This window comes from Aplysia californica, unplaced genomic scaffold (assembly GCF_000002075.1).
Source record: "Aplysia californica isolate F4 #8 unplaced genomic scaffold, AplCal3.0 scaffold01044, whole genome shotgun sequence".
In the NCBI taxonomy this organism is placed as follows: domain Eukaryota; kingdom Metazoa; phylum Mollusca; class Gastropoda; order Aplysiida; family Aplysiidae; genus Aplysia; species Aplysia californica.
In genome coordinates this window covers 177,915-196,549 of record NW_004798314.1, presented here as the reverse complement: position 1 = coordinate 196,549, position 18,635 = coordinate 177,915, and the positions used below count along the sequence as shown (strand labels likewise).

The 18,635-nt window shown below is 38.5% G+C and overlaps 1 protein-coding gene across 2 annotated transcripts; it reads right to left on the bottom strand.

The window, feature by feature from the left end:
* Positions 1 to 1,891: 1,891 nt before the first annotated feature.
* On the bottom strand, positions 1,892 to 18,135 carry LOC101855914 (urease accessory protein D). 2 transcript variants are annotated; one of them, XM_035973173.1, is made up of 11 exons: positions 18,000 to 18,109; positions 17,604 to 17,703; positions 17,147 to 17,223; positions 16,361 to 16,516; positions 15,717 to 15,875; positions 14,442 to 14,570; positions 12,476 to 12,567; positions 7,886 to 7,997; positions 6,815 to 6,902; positions 5,587 to 5,699; positions 1,892 to 4,145 (listed from the first exon to the last, which is right to left on the bottom strand). In XM_035973173.1, exons 4-11 carry the CDS (start codon positions 16,487 to 16,489, stop codon positions 4,068 to 4,070), a joined length of 900 nt encoding a protein of 299 aa, XP_035829066.1. In that variant the 5' UTR covers positions 16,490 to 16,516; positions 17,147 to 17,223; positions 17,604 to 17,703; positions 18,000 to 18,109; the 3' UTR covers positions 1,892 to 4,067. The 2 variants fall into 2 exon arrangements, with proteins under 2 accessions (XP_035829066.1, XP_005111402.1); XM_005111345.3 differs by lacking the exon at positions 17,604 to 17,703 and having other exon boundaries at positions 18,000 to 18,135.
* Between the last annotated feature and the right edge of the window lie 500 nt (positions 18,136 to 18,635).

The following is an 18,635-nucleotide window of genomic DNA, read 5'->3' as shown; positions in this document are numbered from 1 at the left end:
TTCGGATATAACTATGATGACACATTTTTTAGAATTTGAACATGCAAAATTATTTCAAGTTTTCTTATTGTTTTAATTTTCAAACATAAGCATGAAGAGCATATAAAATGGTGAGGATTACAGAAAAAAGAAATTCTGAATGCCATTTGTGTTTGCATTTGTGTCATCATAGTTATGTCCGAAAGAAATGAAAAACTTTCTGTTTTCATATCTTAATCCATTTTTTGAAAATTTTGGCAAACAAAGATTCAAGAGATTCAGTTTGTCATAATGCATGCTTATGGGGAAAAAAAGCAACTTAATATTCACATTTTACTTTAACTCAATGCAAAATACCAAATATCTTTCGAACATAACCAATGTCGTCATTTTGGAACATATCAATTTACATCAAATTTTCCCCTCTCGTTGACATCTAGCCAAGCATGCATGGTCGCATCTAGATCTACCGCTACTTGACCATTGGAACGCAGTGCGATGTTAGTCATTACTTAAACGGGAGGAAACATTTTTCGGACATACAAGCTTTTTTCGAACATAACAGGTTAAGATTTGATGACGACATAAGAAAACTTAATTGAATTCGTCTCATCCAACGTTATTCTCACCACCTTGCATCCCACTACAATACGCTTTGAATGGATCGACAGGAACAATGCATGTTCCTCCATCCGGATTGGTTCTTTCAGGTATAACAAATGATAGCAGAGCATGAGGCGTCGTGGGATTTCCGATTACTGCAAAATTACGCACGGTCACAGGATCACAGCCTTGGAATCAGTAAGGGCAGAGAGTAAACAGTGAGCAATATTATGCTCGTTCCACGGCCCCAAAATGGCTGATAGAAACGAAGTCACGGGGAATCGAAGTAGCCTTCTGAAATGACAACACGATTATGCTCGAAAATGAATATCTAGAAGGCTCACAAAGAAAAAACAGCTACAGATATCATTATCCTCGATATAGCACAATAAATAATGTAGTTATAGAGTAGTAAAAGTGTAGAAGGACGAGTTTCTCAGCAATTATTTTCTTGTTCAACTTGACGACAGAACAAGTACGAACTCGATGCGTCACGTTTTGCATTCTAAAAATACGTTGATTTCAGAACTAAAAATATTTGTAAGATGTCCTCTGAGGGGTCGACTGCTATTTCTCTGCTCCCATAGCTGAAACATATTAAGCACAAAATAAATTTCAAAGCTGTAGCACCATTTTTACTGGAATAGGAAAGAATTTTGTAAGGTTTATGAAGAAACCCCCACCTATTGGCAAAGGCTCATGTACACTAACATATGCAAAGATATAAGCACACAGCTTACACCTCAAAATTAACAAATTCTAAATACAGTTTTTCCTGATAAAAAAATCACCAAGAGGTGGAGTCCAAATGTAAAATTATTTGGTTTACCATGTTAAATTAATCTTTCAAAGACACATTGTTATTGTTATTTCATAAATTAGCATTCAAAAATATTTGACAGTCAGCTTTATTTTTTAAAAAGCATGAAAGTAATGGTCCCTGTGGCTAAAAAGCAATCACTCTCAGAGTAATGTAAAGACTGAAATAGCTCTGCTGCCTTCAGCTGACAAAACACCTTTTTTTATTCACAGCAATTTCGAGATAAAGAGGCTTTGTGGTTAGGCTCTCGGACTCGCAACCGTAAGGTCGTGGGTTCGAATCCCGTCAGGGGCCCGACGTTGTGTCCTTGGGAAAGGTACTTTGCACAAATTTTCCTCACTTCACTCAGATGGAAATGGGTACCCTGCTATAGACAGTGAATGATCTTGTCAGTTTGATAGTGTTTGAGCGCGTGAAATCCGCAGCTTGAACTGTATGCTTCCACGGAAGCCGAGAATGTTTCTGAGTGTTGTCAGAAGGTCTGTTGGGGTAATAATAGTTGTAAAACGCATTGAGCATGGATATGCGCTATATAAATGCAATTATTATTATTATTATTGTCAGCGAAGCCATTGAAAAAAGGTGGCCCTTCAAAATTTGAATTCTAATCTATAAAAAAATAGTCACAGTTTCACTTTGATTTTCTGCACACAAGTAGGGTAACTGATCAGGTTTTTGATCTAGCAAATAACAAAATTTGGCGCCAAAAATTAAAAAAGGCACTTTGTCAGCTTACGAGGCAGTACAGTAAAGTGCACAATCATGCACATAGTGAAACCTCCATCTTATGTTAAATATATCCTGGGGGAGGGGGGGCAGATTAAGTAATACTGCCCAGATCATTACTTTATAATCTCGCACTTAAGGAGCAAACACAAAATATGTCTTAAAAAACTGTCCAAAGCAAGATTTCCTGAAGCTTGGAGAGCATTTTAGACCCTTCAAGAGTCTTTAAAAAACAATTAAAATTTGCTAGTAATACAGCATACAAATTTCTGTTAAGTTGTCTCCCTGTAGCCACAATAAATTGCAGCTTGAGTTATCAAAGTCAAAGAATGCTATCTATTTATTAATTTGGGCCCTACGAAAATGATAAGCAATTTCTTAGAGGCTATACCTGGAAATACATGCAGCCAAAGTTTTGCTATCGTTACTCTTTGAAATAAGTTACAGAATTGTTAATCAACATCAATTATTGCTTCCTTTAAAAGAATGCATCTTACGAAAGGCTACTAGATTAACAACAACAGTAACAACAAAGGATGGATCTTAGCTATATTCAGGTAATAAAATCACAGTCTGGAATAAATGACATATAAAAATTCATATTCAGCCCTTGTTTATAAAAGTAGAGTACACTGCACATACTTATGATAAAAACTGAGTAAAACATTGAATATCATGCACAAAATATGAGTTTTAAAAATGCTGATACAAATAACTTATTTACAAAGTTCCATTTCATTATATTAAAAGTCATTTTTCCCACTGGTTCTGGCCAGAGCCTCAGTCCAAAAGGTTTTCTTTCTTGTTTGAAGCAGGCAAATTTCTATACTATAGAGATTGAACGTTGACACTGCCAGTTCACAGTTCACAATGACTCTATTGGAGTGTAAGACATTTCACTTTTGTTTCTTTAACAGTGTTATGCATTTACAGACAAAAAGAGATACTTTCAAAGGCAGGAATTTTTCCCACAGATCTTCATGCAAGAGACAATCTGTATTCAAGGGCCCTGGTAAATACTCTTTGGATACATCACACTATTTAAATATAAAACTACATATGGCACAACACTTATGTATAATACAGAATGCTATATCAGTGAATTCACCATACTGCAAATAAAAATAGTCACTTAAGAGCACTTTTTATAGCTTTTACACCCATTTGCATTTTTTAAATGTGCCACATTAGTGTCATAAAATTTCTGATCTTATTCAGATCAAATTTACTTGAGAAAAAGCTGCTGAGTGGAAAGATAGAGGGAAGGAAAAGCAGAGGAAGACAGGGAACAACAATATACAGATGGTCTGAACAACTTTGCGACAAACAAAAAAATGAAAGGTAGGAGTGAGGTACCATGAATGTCAATGTCTGTTCCAGACCTGACACCTGAAGGAGAAAAAGATTCAATTTCTACTCTTTCCTACTCTCTAGAGACCTGTAAATTTCAGCATCTTTGAATAAAGCTAGATAGAGTTTACCCTTCAAAGATAAGCAATTCTGACTGCAGAACTCACTTCTACTGTAAGCATGAGAAAGTAACCATTATCAGATGTCCCTTAAAGAATAACTGGAAAAATATCAGAGGTGAAAGCTTAATGCAATAACGTCTTTGGAACAGCTGGCAAGAGTAGCCTCCTTAACACTCTGTAGTCACCTGCAGCAATAACGCGACCGTGAAAATTATCCGTTCTGTCCACTTGAAGAAGTTCTGCGACAGGCCCGAGAAGTCTGTTGCAGTCACTCTCCAGACTGGGTGACCAGATGGGGTATTTCGTACTACTGGCTGTGTGACTACAAAGTGTTAAATAAGCAAACAGACAACTCAGTGTAAGACTGTGTCATGCTTCACTTTTCAAAGTGGCACATGGTGGAATCTTACAATAAACAGTCGACAAGGGGTCTCTGACTCAGCTGGATGGTGTAACTTTTGTGGCCTTCAAAGTTTCCTCTCAAATGGATCTGCTCCTAGGATGGGGATCAGAGGCTCACATATGTCTTTGATCACTGTAGACGCCTGGAAAAAAGTGGGAAATCAAATATTGAAAGAGACTAGTTTTGCAAAAGTAAAATTATCGCTTTTCATCAACTTTGCTCCTTTCATCTGGTGTTTCATTAGCTTGGGTTTTTTTTCACAAGAAGGAGTAATACTGTAAAGTTAAACTGGCTTCTTTTAAGGAAGGTGATTCAAGGAGGTATTATTTCCCTTTTGTCTTTAAGTAACCGTTTTACGGCACTTGCAACACAAATAGGTCAAATGCCGGAGATTAGAAGTGTTAGAAGAGAGTAACAAACACAAAAAAGAAGGAGGAGAGATAAAGACAACAGATATTTGATAGGAAAGAAGTAGGTCCAATACAGATTACTCGAAATCACGAATCCGTCTAACAGTGCCAATAATCCTGGGTTTTTTTCTTTATCTTTGTAAGAAAATTACGCGAAGCTCGAACACAAACAAGGAATAGTCTGAAGCCAACGTCTTTTGAGGTGCACTTGAGACATAATAATAATAGGCCTAATAATTTTTTTTTAAAGGAAAAAGGCAAAGTCGGTAAATTACCCCCCCCCCCCTCCACAGAAGCAAGTAGGTGTGCTTTTTATAGCGGGCTGCTTGACACGCGTGTCCAAGTCCCTATATCCTAAAGGCCTTGCGAGGCATGTGAGGAGTGGGCAAGAGGAGGGGTTATGCATCACACAATCGGCCGCCCCATCCCTCTTGGCCAAAGACTGCGCACTTGGTGGAAGAGGCGGGGTAGGGCTGCATCGTCATCGTGTTGTTGATTACTGTTGCGATATGCTAATTTGTCAAATTGTTTATGTTTTGAAATATTTGAAAAGGCACCGTTCAATTGGTACGCTGACTGGCGCAGTTAAACTGTCTTGGTACCGGTTGACTCATTACTGATCAAACTTGAAAGCGTTGCTCATCGTGTTTCTCATTCTCAATCTGTCAATTTCAAATTCTCTCAAATTTCAAATTCAAGTCAATAGGCAGTCTAGATCTAACCTATCTGATCTAGGACAATGGCTGAGAAAAGAAAAATCTCTGTTCCAACCCAATCTTTGTTGCTTCCCTTGTTTCTCTGACACAGGCGGTGCTGTAACACTGTCCACATATCCCTCGAACTACTGAGACTGGTCCGGACCAATTCGAGCTATTCAAGTTATACTGTATTTCTTTTTTATTTTAAGCTAGGGATTGAACAAGTCACAAAGTGTTAAAAAATTTCCCATACCAGATGGTACATTACATATGAATGAATTATGCTACCTCAACACTGGAAGGTGATTTACGACAAAGCACCTCCAAATTTAAGATCCATCTCTGACAGAACCAAGCCAAGTGACCGAGAGCCTTGAAAACTCTTCCCAAACAACCGAATTTCAATAATTATTCAATGCTTCATTTGAGATTCAGAACAGGGTCATCTGCACTTTAGTCTACCATGACATCTCACCTGAGACATGGTCTGTGCCAGAAATCGTAGGTAGCAGCCGTTGATGGTCTCCCCCTCCACGGTGTATGTGACCTGGCTTACACTAACAATCAGTCCCTTATCTAGCTTGTCACCTGCTCAAAAGAAATTGTTAAACTGTATTAAAGTCAATAGAAAAACAAACCCAATCAAGTAACATTCATTAAGCACCTTTGACATCAAAGTGAAGTCTGTGTGTTCGAATAACTATAGTCTCAAAACTTCAAGCATTCAGCCAACGACTGAATAAACTGCGGTCCTGCAACATTCATAGCAAGTTTACTTTATCACAATGAGGGTTTTGAAATTCAGCAAACTTCCTTTTCATTTGCTCTTTCCTCACAAAGTATTTGTTTGATTCTAGGAAATAACAAACTTTTGATACAATAAAAAGTTCCATGGAGTTTCAAGGGTGAGGAATATCAAAGCACAGAGCAATCAAATTTTCAGCTACACTTTCATCACATTAAAATTCTGCGTATTAATTAGTTTTTGCCAAAGTCATTCTAGTAGTGCTCTCATCTGGGAGATAATGTGCCACATCATGGTAGCAGTGTGAAGTACAGGATGAATAACACCAGAACAATAGTGCAAGTGACTTGGTTTGAAAAAATTGGCTCTCAAGTATGCACAAATTAGTCTAGCACGCATGAAGTGAACATGCACACTGTGAAACATAATAATATACACAGCAAAAAACGTTTAGCTTCCAAATTTTATTTTATACATGTATATATTTTTTGTATTTAAAACACAAGCATAGAGAACTTCGCACATAAAGAAAAAAAAGATTACCTTGCCCTTCCGATTTCACTATATGCATGCTAGACTGTATCGAGATCCGGAAAATAATACAGCTCCCACACACTCAAGTTTTTGCTTTCTCTCTCTCACACACCAACATCCAAACATAAAGATACACATGTACATAAGCACCCATATGTGAAATTAATAACCACATAAGTGTTAAATCTCAGTCACAAAAGTGTTACATAAATTTCCCGTACCAGATGGTGTATTTTATGAATGAATGATGCTAAATCAAAACACAAGAAGGTAAACATTTACACATACAAGACAAGCCAACTCATCAAAGCACCTCCAAATTTAACATCCATCTCAGACAGAACCCAGCCAAGTGGACAGAGAACCTTGAAACCACTCCTAAATGTAGATGAATGAAGCTGACAAACACAATCATATTTCTCACCAATATCTTTTTTCCTTCCATATTTGTTTTGCAAGCTCCTGGACAGAAATGAGACATAATCACCCAGGACGATGCAGGTCCCACATACCTGGAAAGAAAGAGTGTAAAAGTCCGAGGTAAGAAGTTTAATTGCATTCAGACACAAGCTAAGCACAAGCCCTTTAACTGGGTGTAGAGTAGAGGTCTTTGCCAGCGATTCTCAACTGGAGAATAAAGACTCAGAGCTGTTTTGGAAGTCGGAGGAAAAGTTGGCTACCTATAACAAAATTTATGCTAGCAGTGACAAATGAACATGAAAAAAGTTGTCACAGCATGGTTGGACTGCTCATCTCTGGGGTACGTTTAACACAGATAGGGGTATTTTTAACTTGGATATAACCTTAAGCATTGCATAACTATCAAGACAAAGAAAAGAGTAAGAATATATCATCAGAAAAATAGCTAATCCCTTTCATTTAACAAGAATATATTCAAAACAAAAACAAAATGTCTTTCCTCAAAAAGCAGAAAAAAGTTGACTGGTCGTCTCCCTATAATGGAGACAACACAGTAATTTCTCCCCTTCCCTTTTCCTAATCTTTCTCGTTTCTATTAAATCCAAAAAATGAAGAAATTTTATTATGGAGCACAACAAAATAAAAAACATTTACGTCAACAAAGTACAGTACACACTTTCAATAACGTTCGCTTATCAATCAGTCCAACCAAACCGAATTTCAATCAATGTATCGGGCAGCGTGTTCTGCACTTATCCTGTTTGAGGTGTATTTACCCACAACACTGTCTGAGAAAATCCTCACCCTCAGCTCACCCTTATATTGGATTCAAATCATAGGGTTCTTTACTAAGAAGCTTGCATGGAAGTCAAAGTGTAAAGTCTGCCAAGAACAAGCATACTCATTGATGGGAATATACTCCTTGTCACACAGGGTTTTTTAAACAGTGAGGCTTTTCTGATCTGCTTGAGTACCTCAACAATGCTTCATTTTTTCAAAAAGTATTTTCAATAAATTGAGAGGTTGAGAGGAAAGGAGGAGGTCATAGGTCACATCTATAACAAAACCGACTCACTTGAAAGTCTTTCAAAGTTTTGCACTTAGTCTGGAGTGGAGAGTCCTCAAGGTGGCAGCATTCCCTCAGTACCACCTCACCTTTCATCTGTACCTCAATCTTATTGAAATACCTGAAGATACAGAACAATATAGGTAAATCAACTCGCTTTTTTAAAGTGCTGTGGGCTTTGCAAAACCATTTTATATGGTACATGTATATATGGAAGCAGAAAGAAAAACATATCATGCTCAGTAGCTATCCATTACACACATTTATGACTAGCTTTTAAGTGCTTCCATTAAAAAGACCTTCACTCTCTTGTACAAAAATTTACACATACAAGACAAGCCAACTCATCAACAAATAACATCCAATATTTCTCTTCCTTAACTGATTCCCTCCGACGAGCAGCTGTTTAGCGGCTCGGGGATTTTCCGTTGACGACGGCGTGCCGCTGACAGCGGCTGTCGAGAATTAGACCAATAAAATCCTATCCCTTTTATCAAAACCACGTTTTCAGTGACCAATCCAACATTAACTAAAGGTCACTTCCGTTTGTTGTCGAACTGGGGCCAATAAAAGGTCCTGCTTTTGATTTTGAAGCCAATTTTGAGGTTTGTTTCGATGTGGTGAAAGTAAACAGCTGATTAGTCTTGATTAGATCTATAGAGCTAAAAGCCTGACAAGTGTGATGTCTCGCAATCGTCGTCTTACAGCTGTTGCAGTCTTGGAATAGATTGAACAAGAGTAAAATGACTACAACAGTGATGATAGCATAGGATGGAATGATAATGATGATGCAAGTGATGTGTATGAGCAAAGTAGTGACACTGACAGTGAACCTGCTAGTACTAGTTGTAATTCTACTGTTGGTGAGAGTGAGCTAGCTGATTCTAGCACTACAATGGATGGGCCTACACAGTTTGTTGCACCCACTACTGCATCTAGATCTAGACCCAGGAAAAGACCAAGGCAAGAGGAAGAAGCAGGCCCTGCAGCCTGGGTTGATATCAATGAAGCCTCCAATGTCCCTGTGGAAGCTTTCAGATTCGCACCACATTAGGGACCAGGTGTTCTCGCGTTCCGCTCACCAAGGAGTCTACACCTCTTGACAGCTTCAATGTTCTGTTTACGAAGCAAGTCATGGACAACCTCATTTCTTCGGTCAAAGAATATGCAACCACAAGAGTTGCTATCAACAATCCCCCCAAGAAAAGATCTGTCTTTGCAAACTGGACACCGCTCACTGATTATGAGTTGCTGAAATTTCTCGCTGTTACGATTCAGATGGGATTGAACAAAAGGCCAGCCATTCGTGATTACTGGTCTACCAATGCCCCAGATTATTGCTCTTGGTACCATCAGCTCTTTCCCAGGGATCGCTTTGAAGCAATTTGGCATACAATGCTCCACTGCTCAGATGACCCGCATGCGGAAGGCAAAGAGAAGATCGAGCCCTTTATCAACAAGATCCTGGATAACTTCAGTAGCGCTTTCTATCCAAGCCAAAATCTCGCTTTGGATGAAATGGTGGCGGGATGGACGGGCCGTTGGAGGTACAAAATGTACAATCCTTCAAAACCCAAGAAATATCATGTCAAAGTTTTTGGGTTGGTGGACAGCAGGACAGGATATGTGGTAAATCTGCTAGTTTACTTTGGAGCAGAAACTAGTTTCAGCGTTGACCTGGACAACGGAAACCCTCAAGTCTTCAAGGTATTTGAGTACCTACTTCGCCCTCTTACCACCCGTGGTCATCATGTCTTTGCTGATAGGTACTACACCTCGCAAAAGCTGATACAGTACTTGTCAGCAAGAGGAATCTACTTCACCGGAACGCTGAACATCCAGGGGGTAGGTTTTCCGCCCACCCTGAAAACACTTCGTCTTCAGGATCAAGAAAGAAAGTGGTTTTTCAACCATGACAGCAGCATCACCTGTGTTGCATGGAAAGATAAAAAGGCTAAGAAGCCTGTCGTCATTGTCTCCACTCATGCAACTGCTCATATGGAGGAGCGTCAAACCAGCAGAGGACGACATGCCAACAAACCCTCGGTCATCCATTCTTACAACGACAACATGAATGGATGTGACCGCGTCAACCAAAATGCTGGATATTACGGTGTTTTTGAAAGGAAAACGTACAAATGGTGGAAAAAGCTGTGCCATTGGACAGTTGAACTTGTTCAGCTGAACGCCTTGGTTCTGTATAATAAGACCCACCAACGACGTGTCAGTCTCGTGACCTTCAAAAAGATGCTGATCCCTCAACTAGTCAACCAGGCAGCGGAAATGATACAACAGAGAGAGTCAAACACCACTGCACCTCCAAACACACTGGTTGAAAGGTTCCAGGGGGCCAGGCACCATATTAGCCACACAGCATCAGACAGGAATTGTGTAGTATGCAGCAGGCCTGGGGCTCGCAAGCGCACAAATTTCTTCTGTACCGGTTGCTCACATAAGCCCCATCTTCACCCAAAGGACTGTTTTGAGTGATACCATACTCAAAATATGTAAAATTATATACAACAAAGAGTGATGTGTAGATATGTGTACAAAGGAGAGGGGTGAAAGGACATGTTTTTTTTGTTTTCCAAATAATAAGTGTTCAGTGTCATTTTCTGTGTCGATGGATTCGTTTATGTTATCGTCAAGTGACCATATGTGAAATGCTATAACTCATTTACTTGTGAACCTATACTCTTCAAATTTTGCATGGGCTTATATAATTGGATTACCTATGTTGCTGGAGAAATTCATGGATATCTAACAACAAACAAAGACAGCAGAGTGGGGTAAGTCAATTTTTTTTTTTTTCAAAATCACAATAACACAATCACTCACTCACTTTCCTCCTCCTAAATTCACATGCAGTACACTATGACAAGCACAATAGGTACATATTTGGAAAGTCTGTTCAATTTCCAACAATTTGATATAAGTTTTGTATATGTAACTTCAGTCGTTTATCAGTAACAGGGCCAATTATCATGCCACCTCTCCGTGAATAGACAATATCTTGCTGGGCTTGCGTCCAGGGCCTGAAATGGCTCCGGAGGGAATCAGTTAAATTGATACACCTCACAAACAATTTTTAAAAAGTGTTAACAGGAAAGAGGAAATCTAACCAAAGGCCAGAGGAGTTCAACTTATTCCTATAACTCAGCAGAATGTTCGTCTCATGATATGGAATTTCCTACCACTGCCCCTGCCACAAAACTTGACACTGTTACAAAGATCTTTTTAAAAATCAAAATTTTCTCCAGAATAAATCATGGGATGTCCCTCCTACAGGCCACATGACTTGCTGCAGACAGACACCTGTGTCTCCCCGCGACACCCCAGGGTACAAGCGGAAGAAAAAAGTAAAGTAAAGTAAGTATAAATAGCATATACTCCATGACTCGGCTTTTAATACGAAGGTATACTTTGACTCAAAAATTGGCCCATTTATGTAAGTCACAAGTATAATACAGAGTGAACTTCAGACAAGCTGGAGGGGGCTTAATCTGCATGATATCAAGTACTAGTCTGACATCAAATATAGTGCCTTACCTTTAACAACTATTGGCTGTTGTATTGAAACTGATTTAATCTGTGAGACTGAAGTGGCAAGTAATCCAAGCAAGACTCCATTGTCACACTTCTAATACAGAGGTATGGTTTCGGACCTCATATTTGGGGGGAAAATTACATGTATTGTAGGTGGGTACATACCATACATTAATGGTACTTCTTTTAAGCAAATAATCCCAAAGAGTCCTTTTTCTTATTTTTGCACTGCTTCTCTTTGCTTGGGCTGTCTGTTCCATAGTGGTGACAACACATGCATACCTTCTGATATATCAAACTGTCACTGAATCGGCCAATTTGTAAATACAGTTTAACACGGATAGGTCAAACACAGAAGACTCGAAATCACGCATCCAGCGAACAGTGCCTGTGGTCCCATTTTTTCTTCTTCTTTATCTTTGTAAGACATCCCTGGAACTACGGATCTTTGGAACTACCAAGGCCGGTCCCAACAAATTTGAGCTATCCGTGTTATACTGTACTACTTTGATATTAATCACTTTCTTTCCGTGTCCATCCATCAAATGCCACTGTGTTTCGTTTACAAACAAAATCCCAGAACAAGGGAGTTCCTTCATATTGGGTATATATAGCTTCCAACATAAGTAACTATTCAAGAATAAAAGGAAATTGTGTTTTATTTTGAAGGAAGATTTTTCGTGGGTCCACTTTGGATTCTATTCGAAATGACAACCTGATTTCTCAAGAAAGGATAATTCCCTACCTGTCAACCCAATGAGTAGACAAATGATGTATGCATTTTTTTGTCAGTTTGCTAAATACGTCAGGCAATCTCAGTACATCTGCACAGCCTGGAAACATTTTCTTTCTCCGAGCAGGAGAAATATCAATCGAGGCTAAGGACACATCCTACTCTTGTTGAGACCTATAAGTGGGACAATTTAACAAGTTTTGCTAGTTAAGTCCCCTGATTATTCAATGAACTCCACAAAAGTATTTTAGTGTGGGTCGCTATGCTGCACGTGATAAATAAAATTCTCTTTCTATACCCCCGATGAACAGATGACTCACCTCTGAAAAGCCCAGTGCTCTTCTAGTGCAGTCCGCCCACTCAGCATCCAATCTAGGAACACCAAGTTTGAAGCGGCACACAAATCAACAACCTGCAGAAACAAAGAAAGAACAAGTAAACCTATGAAATTTGAATCACACAAGGCTTTCTAACGTGCATTACTTTTAGGTACAGTCAAACCTGCTTTAACAACCACCTGTCCAAGGCAATCACCAGTAAAAACAACGACTTCACACTCCATCCAATTCCCTCCCCCTATGTTTTTTTTTTCTCGATTATAATGATGACACTGTCCAAGACAACCATTTATTTTTCGGTAATGAGTGACCATCTAGACAATTTTGACTTTACATCTCTTCCAAACATGTTTTATTTATCACGCAGTGAAGGATGACTACTTTAAAAACATTATGTTCCCACATTTTCAGAAGACAGTTTTAAAACAAATCGCACACAAGGAACTGAACCTTTGGCAAAAAGAGACATCCCATTGACCATTCATATCCATACTCAGTTCACCTTCACTCAGTGTGATTGTAAGAAAAAACATGTAAAAATCAAGCTTTCCATGAAAGAATGGCAAACAGTTAAGACATTGTTCTCTAGTTTTCTCAGATTTCTGTTTCTTTGCCTTCTCTTTAAGTACCAACCCACTGACAGACACAGTCTAATGTGGAAGATCTAATAATGATAATAATAGCAGTTTGTCCATCAATGTCTGACTATGACCAGATTATTTGCAAAGGTTAATTTTTCTTGAAGAGAAATAGAAGTTAATAAAGATAAAGATGATTTGCAGATCCTTCTATGGCCAAGGAGACCAATTCTGTCAGAGAAGAGTTTGCCACATTTTGAGCATTTAAAAGCTTCATTTCCACTTATGGATACATGCACAGCTTGCTGGCTTCTCTCTGGGCTCCAGCACAACTAAATGTTCTGTTGCAGAAACATATAATTGTAATTTTTTTACACCTCTAAACAACCATTTAAAGAAAGGAAAAGCAGAAAAAAATCATTTCATTACACCCCTGGCCAATTTAGAGTTAAAATAATCCACGAGAAAAATTAAACAATACGTGTACAGTCGAACCAGCTACTGAGGTAATCTGTCAAAGACAATCACGTGTATAAACAACCACTTCCCAATTGCCACTTCACCCTTCGTTTTTTCCTACCACTGGTGTCTGCCTTGGACAATTTCCACTGTGTTTTCACAAGAACATTAAACAATATGACATATATATATAAGTGTGTGCCTGAAGAAAGGTCCGAGCTGTTGGAAATTTCGGATATTCTTATTCTTGTTGCAAATCCAAAGCTGAACACACTGATTTTAAAAAAATGTTCAAGTATCTTGAGTAATCTAAAAGATATGCTACAATTTGTAACACAGAGTGTAAATACAAAGTTTGGAGAAAACCCCAATTTCTCGTGCATTTTTAACCTTTGGTGAAGTACATGTTGCAAAAATACCTAATAAAAAATATTTAGACTTAAAATATTATAAAGTCGTTTCAATATGTTATTAAGAAATGGTTAAATGTGAGTTTTCTGATCTTACTAAATTGTTGACAAGGTATAACTTTTTTGCCTTTTCATTTCGTTGCTCAAAAATAGCTTTGCCAACAACTGGCACCTTTGTCCAAGCACATACACATGTATAAAATACAAATACACCATTCAGACTTCACAAACACTAGGGGAGTATTTCTGACATAAGGTTTTCAGACATGATGCTCAAATATACACCACACCTCAGTTCTACTCTAAACCTATAGCCAGCGATCGATAATTTCCCCCTTCCCACAAATAAAAAATTGTCTCTTAGATCATTTAATGCATAAATGGCACATTGTGATGCCAGTCAAATAAAAATAAGTTATTGTAAGCCAAAAGACAGAGTGTTAAACTGATATAAAAATTAGCATACTCTTATTAAACTTTGGGCAAACATAAAGGACCAACCTGCGCCTGTCTGAAGTTGGCACCTTTGTAGCACACCACAGGGTCACTCAGTACACACAGAAGGCTTTCATTTCCCACAGAGTAATGAAGGCTCTGCGAGGTCTCACCGCTTTCTTGACAATGGTACACCTAGGGAGCATCATAATGTGCAAGACAAAATATTCATTTAGGTCATTGTTTAAAGTAGGTTGATCTATACGTTTAAAATGGTTATTTTTGTTACAGTTTTAGCACACTCTATACAGTGGAACTCAGTTTCAACGAACTTGGATTCAATGAAAACTCGGATTCAATGAAAGGAGCTGGATTTCCCTTTTTCTTTTTTTAAGTCTTAAAAATCAATAAAAATCACTCAGATTCAATGAACACATAAATGAGCAAGCTTTTAGCTTGGATTCAACGAAGTCACTTGTAGGGTGAACTCCTTTATTGCGAGAAATCAGCAGCCTCCTTTCATACCAACACACTTTGTTAGCAAGCACAAATGTCTTAGCGTATGTCGAGGTGGGACGGGCATCACGCACTTGTGTGACTGCGCATGCGTGTGTCGTGGAGGGGCGTGGAGCATCAGAAGAGATACAAACACGACAGCTATCTTTTCCCTCGGCTACTCATCAATATTACAATGATAAGCTAGTCTTGACATAGATCTACGTGATGAATTGTGCCCTGGACTATGGAATCAAACGTCGCCCTATGCTAGGCTCTACACAGCAAAATAATTTGTTCAGCAAACTGTGCATTATAAGTTATAGATGATAGATGACACAGGCATGCATCTGAATAAATCGGCCCTTTTGAACAATGTGTGCTTGGTAGAGTTCAGTGCATTTTCCTGGAATTTTCAAGCATTTCTTTGGTAACAAAGAAACAAAAATGCATCTCATTTGAAACCAAACAACTTTTGACAGAGAAAGTTCAATACATTGTACATAATTTGCTTGTAATTTTCTACACAAAAACCTCATATTTGCAATAACGAATACACAGATTCAACTAAATTAAAGGCCTGGCCTGAAGACTTTGTTGAATCCAAGTTCCATTGTATTATACTGGTCTCTCTAAGAAAAGGCTAAAATGACTTCAGGTACGTCTCAATTGAAATTAATCGAATAAAAGCAATTTCACTTTATAACTAGCTTAATTGTAGTAAATTTATCAGGAGTAGTTCACATTTAAACAAGCTAAATTCAAAGGGAATCTTAGTATGGCCTCACTACAACAAAAATAAACTATTTCCAGCCAAATTAAACTGCAGTCAAAACTTTTCCTTACTTTTGTTGATTCTTGACTGCTTACGACTACAGCACAGCCAGCTCCAACCTTGACCTGAGCTGTGACTTTGTCGCCTCCTACAAGGCCGCCACCAAAGGTCACAGGGTAAATCCATCGACAAGGGCTTCCAGTGCAGTTTTCAGGAGCCAAAAATCTGAACTGCAAGAAGGAAAAGGCAAAAATGTACCACTGCATTTGCAGTACACGAGGTGAAGATGAAAAACAGATCATAAAAACTGTTAATCATGTCTTTAAAAAATTGGTCTCAGATCTAGGATAGGATTAAAACAGCGCCCCCCCCCCCCCCCCCCCCCCCCCTCCTGCACAAGGCATACGCAAATGACAATTCTTAAAGAAAGGTGTAGTGTTCTTCCATATCCATTCTAGTGCAGATTAGGTCCAATGATTTGAAACCCTTTTCAGATCATCTAAAATCAGATATCAAATAATACTAAATTCAGCATTAGAACAACATCGAAAAGATAAGCATAGAAGTGAATTGACTCAATTGAGGACAGTTTTTCATCTGAATTCTCTATAAATATTTCCAAGATTAATGAAAAATGGACCACTGTGTGGGTATTTTCCCCTCAAGTGAGTACACAGTCTAAAAAGGTGCAGATCCCTCAACCAGTAAGACTCACCGGATGAGTATACTTTAAAGACACGATCTCGCCATAAGCAAACAACTTGTTCTTATCTCCACTCTGACATTTTGACAGGTTAGCTTCCACTTCGATGTGACCAGACCCAACTATCTTTAACGACGGCATAGTTTCTGCCAGCAACAAGAAATTTTTCTGAAAGCAAAGAAAAAGAGACAACAGAAATGTTATATCTGTACGTAAGTTGGAGTTACAGTATTCGCCAAATCAAGTTTCCATCTGCTGCAGCAGAACAAAAAGATACCACATTACCCAGATTCCACTTTTCTCAGAGTTACAAAGTTATTCAATGAATGAAAAAGAGCATTGGTCTACTGTGAGACATACCTGAAGTTTGACAAAATCTTTGACTTCAATCGTCAAAAAATGGAAGAAACACGTAGATCTAGTTCATTAACTTCATTGCCTGAAAATTTGTTTAAAAAAACAAAAAAACAACCACTCTATCTACACATCAGGCATGGATGAGGTTGTCCTTTTTCATAAATGGCATGTAGTCTTGCTCTCTTGACAATTTTTCATCGAAAAAACTATGGAAGTAACATTCATAGTACCCTAACTTGATTGTCTGAAAATTTGTTTAAAAAACCAATTACTTCACCTGCACATCAGGCATGGATGGGATTGTTTGTCATGCACATAAAATGGCAGTCTGTGGATATCTTTCTGTTTTGACAGTTTGTCATATACACTTAAAATTTTGCAAATAGCTAATAGTAACATGGTATAAAAAGAAAGAAAAGAAAAAAAATATCTAGAGCTAACCTTTGGGGGTTCTTGAACTTGAATCTTTTTTCGTCAAATATTTTCAATCCATGGCCCGCTGAATCAACTGGTAGCACCTAATCATAAAAACATCAGAACATATACGATACACAGTAAAAGTAAAGTTGTTCCTGCATCTGACGGACATTGGGGATTGCCTTGTTAGTGAGACAACTTCCTGGGAGTTTGACATTTTGTGGTAGGGTGGCTAGTTCCTTTCCGAGCCGCCTTTACTTTTCTACTAAGATACATAGTAGAGCAACCAAAAAGACTAAGCTCTGACTGCTTTTTTCCTTAACCATTTTTCACTTTAGTTTTAGTACCTTATAAAGCAGGAATATCATATTTGCGCTCATCCTTCCAGCATCTGTGGGGCAGCAGATAGTTACTTTTCTGCCGTACGCAAAGATATGAGTTTGATTCCCATGTGGGGAGAAGTTTTATAGAGTAGACCTACCTCAGTCTTTCAGTGGGTGGTTTGAGGGTGCTACTTGTAGGTCCTATTTATCTTCTTTACCTCTGTTGTTCTGTCTGCTTGATCTCTCTTGTTTTCTTCCCTATGTACAACATCATGACTATTATTGTATTGATGTGCTTCTCTTTACTCAAACCATTCACTCTTCTGTTACCTATAAAAAGAAAAAGCACTGATTTAAAGTAAGCCTCCTTTACATCTTATATAATAAGTACAGTCGAACCTGCCTTAACGGAAACCTGTGTCAAACAGAAACCTGTCTAAACGGAATCTCCCAACTCCCCCCTTGATATATTCCTCTTTAACTACCTGTATAAAACGGAAACCTTTTCAACGCGGAAACAAAAAGAAAAATCCTCTCCCTTCCGAGGATTTTACCTGTCTAAGACGGAAAACACTCTGCCCGCTCAGTCCAGATTTGAAACAAAACTTGCAAGTTTGGTTCCACCGGCTCTAAACTTAACACCATGCTGCTGGGCGAGGAAGGGGAGTAGTGTGCAGTTTGAGGGTAGATGTTACCCCCATCTTTGTGAGCCCTGAGCGATGAAGATGGTCAGGGTGGTGTGAGTGAGAAATCTAGATATAGATTTAGATCTAGAGTAAAGGCCAAAAACTAGATCTCTAGATTCTGAATTGAGTACACCATCATTGTCATCACTGATGGTTGAGCATCAACAGCTGTTGCCACCCAACTCCCGTCCGGCTCTGTAGGGTGCGAGATATGACAAAGAAAACTAGGCCTATCAGATTTCATCAGTCCTTGTCCGGTTCTCTCGTCCTCAGCCTAGATCTAAATCTAGATCTAGATCTAGAATCTAGATGTAGGCCTAGGCCAGGATTCTAGCTATATTTCTAGGTGGAATGAATATATTTTATACAGTGTACAAGAGAGATGATGAGAGAGAGAGGGAGAGAGAGAGAGAGAGAGAGAGAGAGAGAGAGATTCATCTTGAACGTATAACTAGACTAGATCTAGAATCTAGATCTAGATCTAAATCTAGATCTAGAAAATTT

What these genes read in the sequence shown, in the direction of transcription:
- LOC101855914 (XM_005111345.3), bottom strand. Translation starts at nt 16,489, where the DNA reads ATGCCGTCGTTAAAGATAGTTGGGTCTGGTCACATCGAAGTGGAAGCT. An exon ending in GCAGTCAAGAATCAACAAAA is followed by an intron (nt 14,571 to 15,716) that starts GTAAGGAAAAGT and finishes GATGCTCCCTAG; the next exon opens with GTGTACCATTGTCAAGAAAG. An exon ending in TGGCACAGACCATGTCTCAG is followed by an intron (nt 4,146 to 5,586) that starts GTGAGATGTCAT and finishes ACTTTTTTCCAG; the next exon opens with GCGTCTACAGTGATCAAAGA.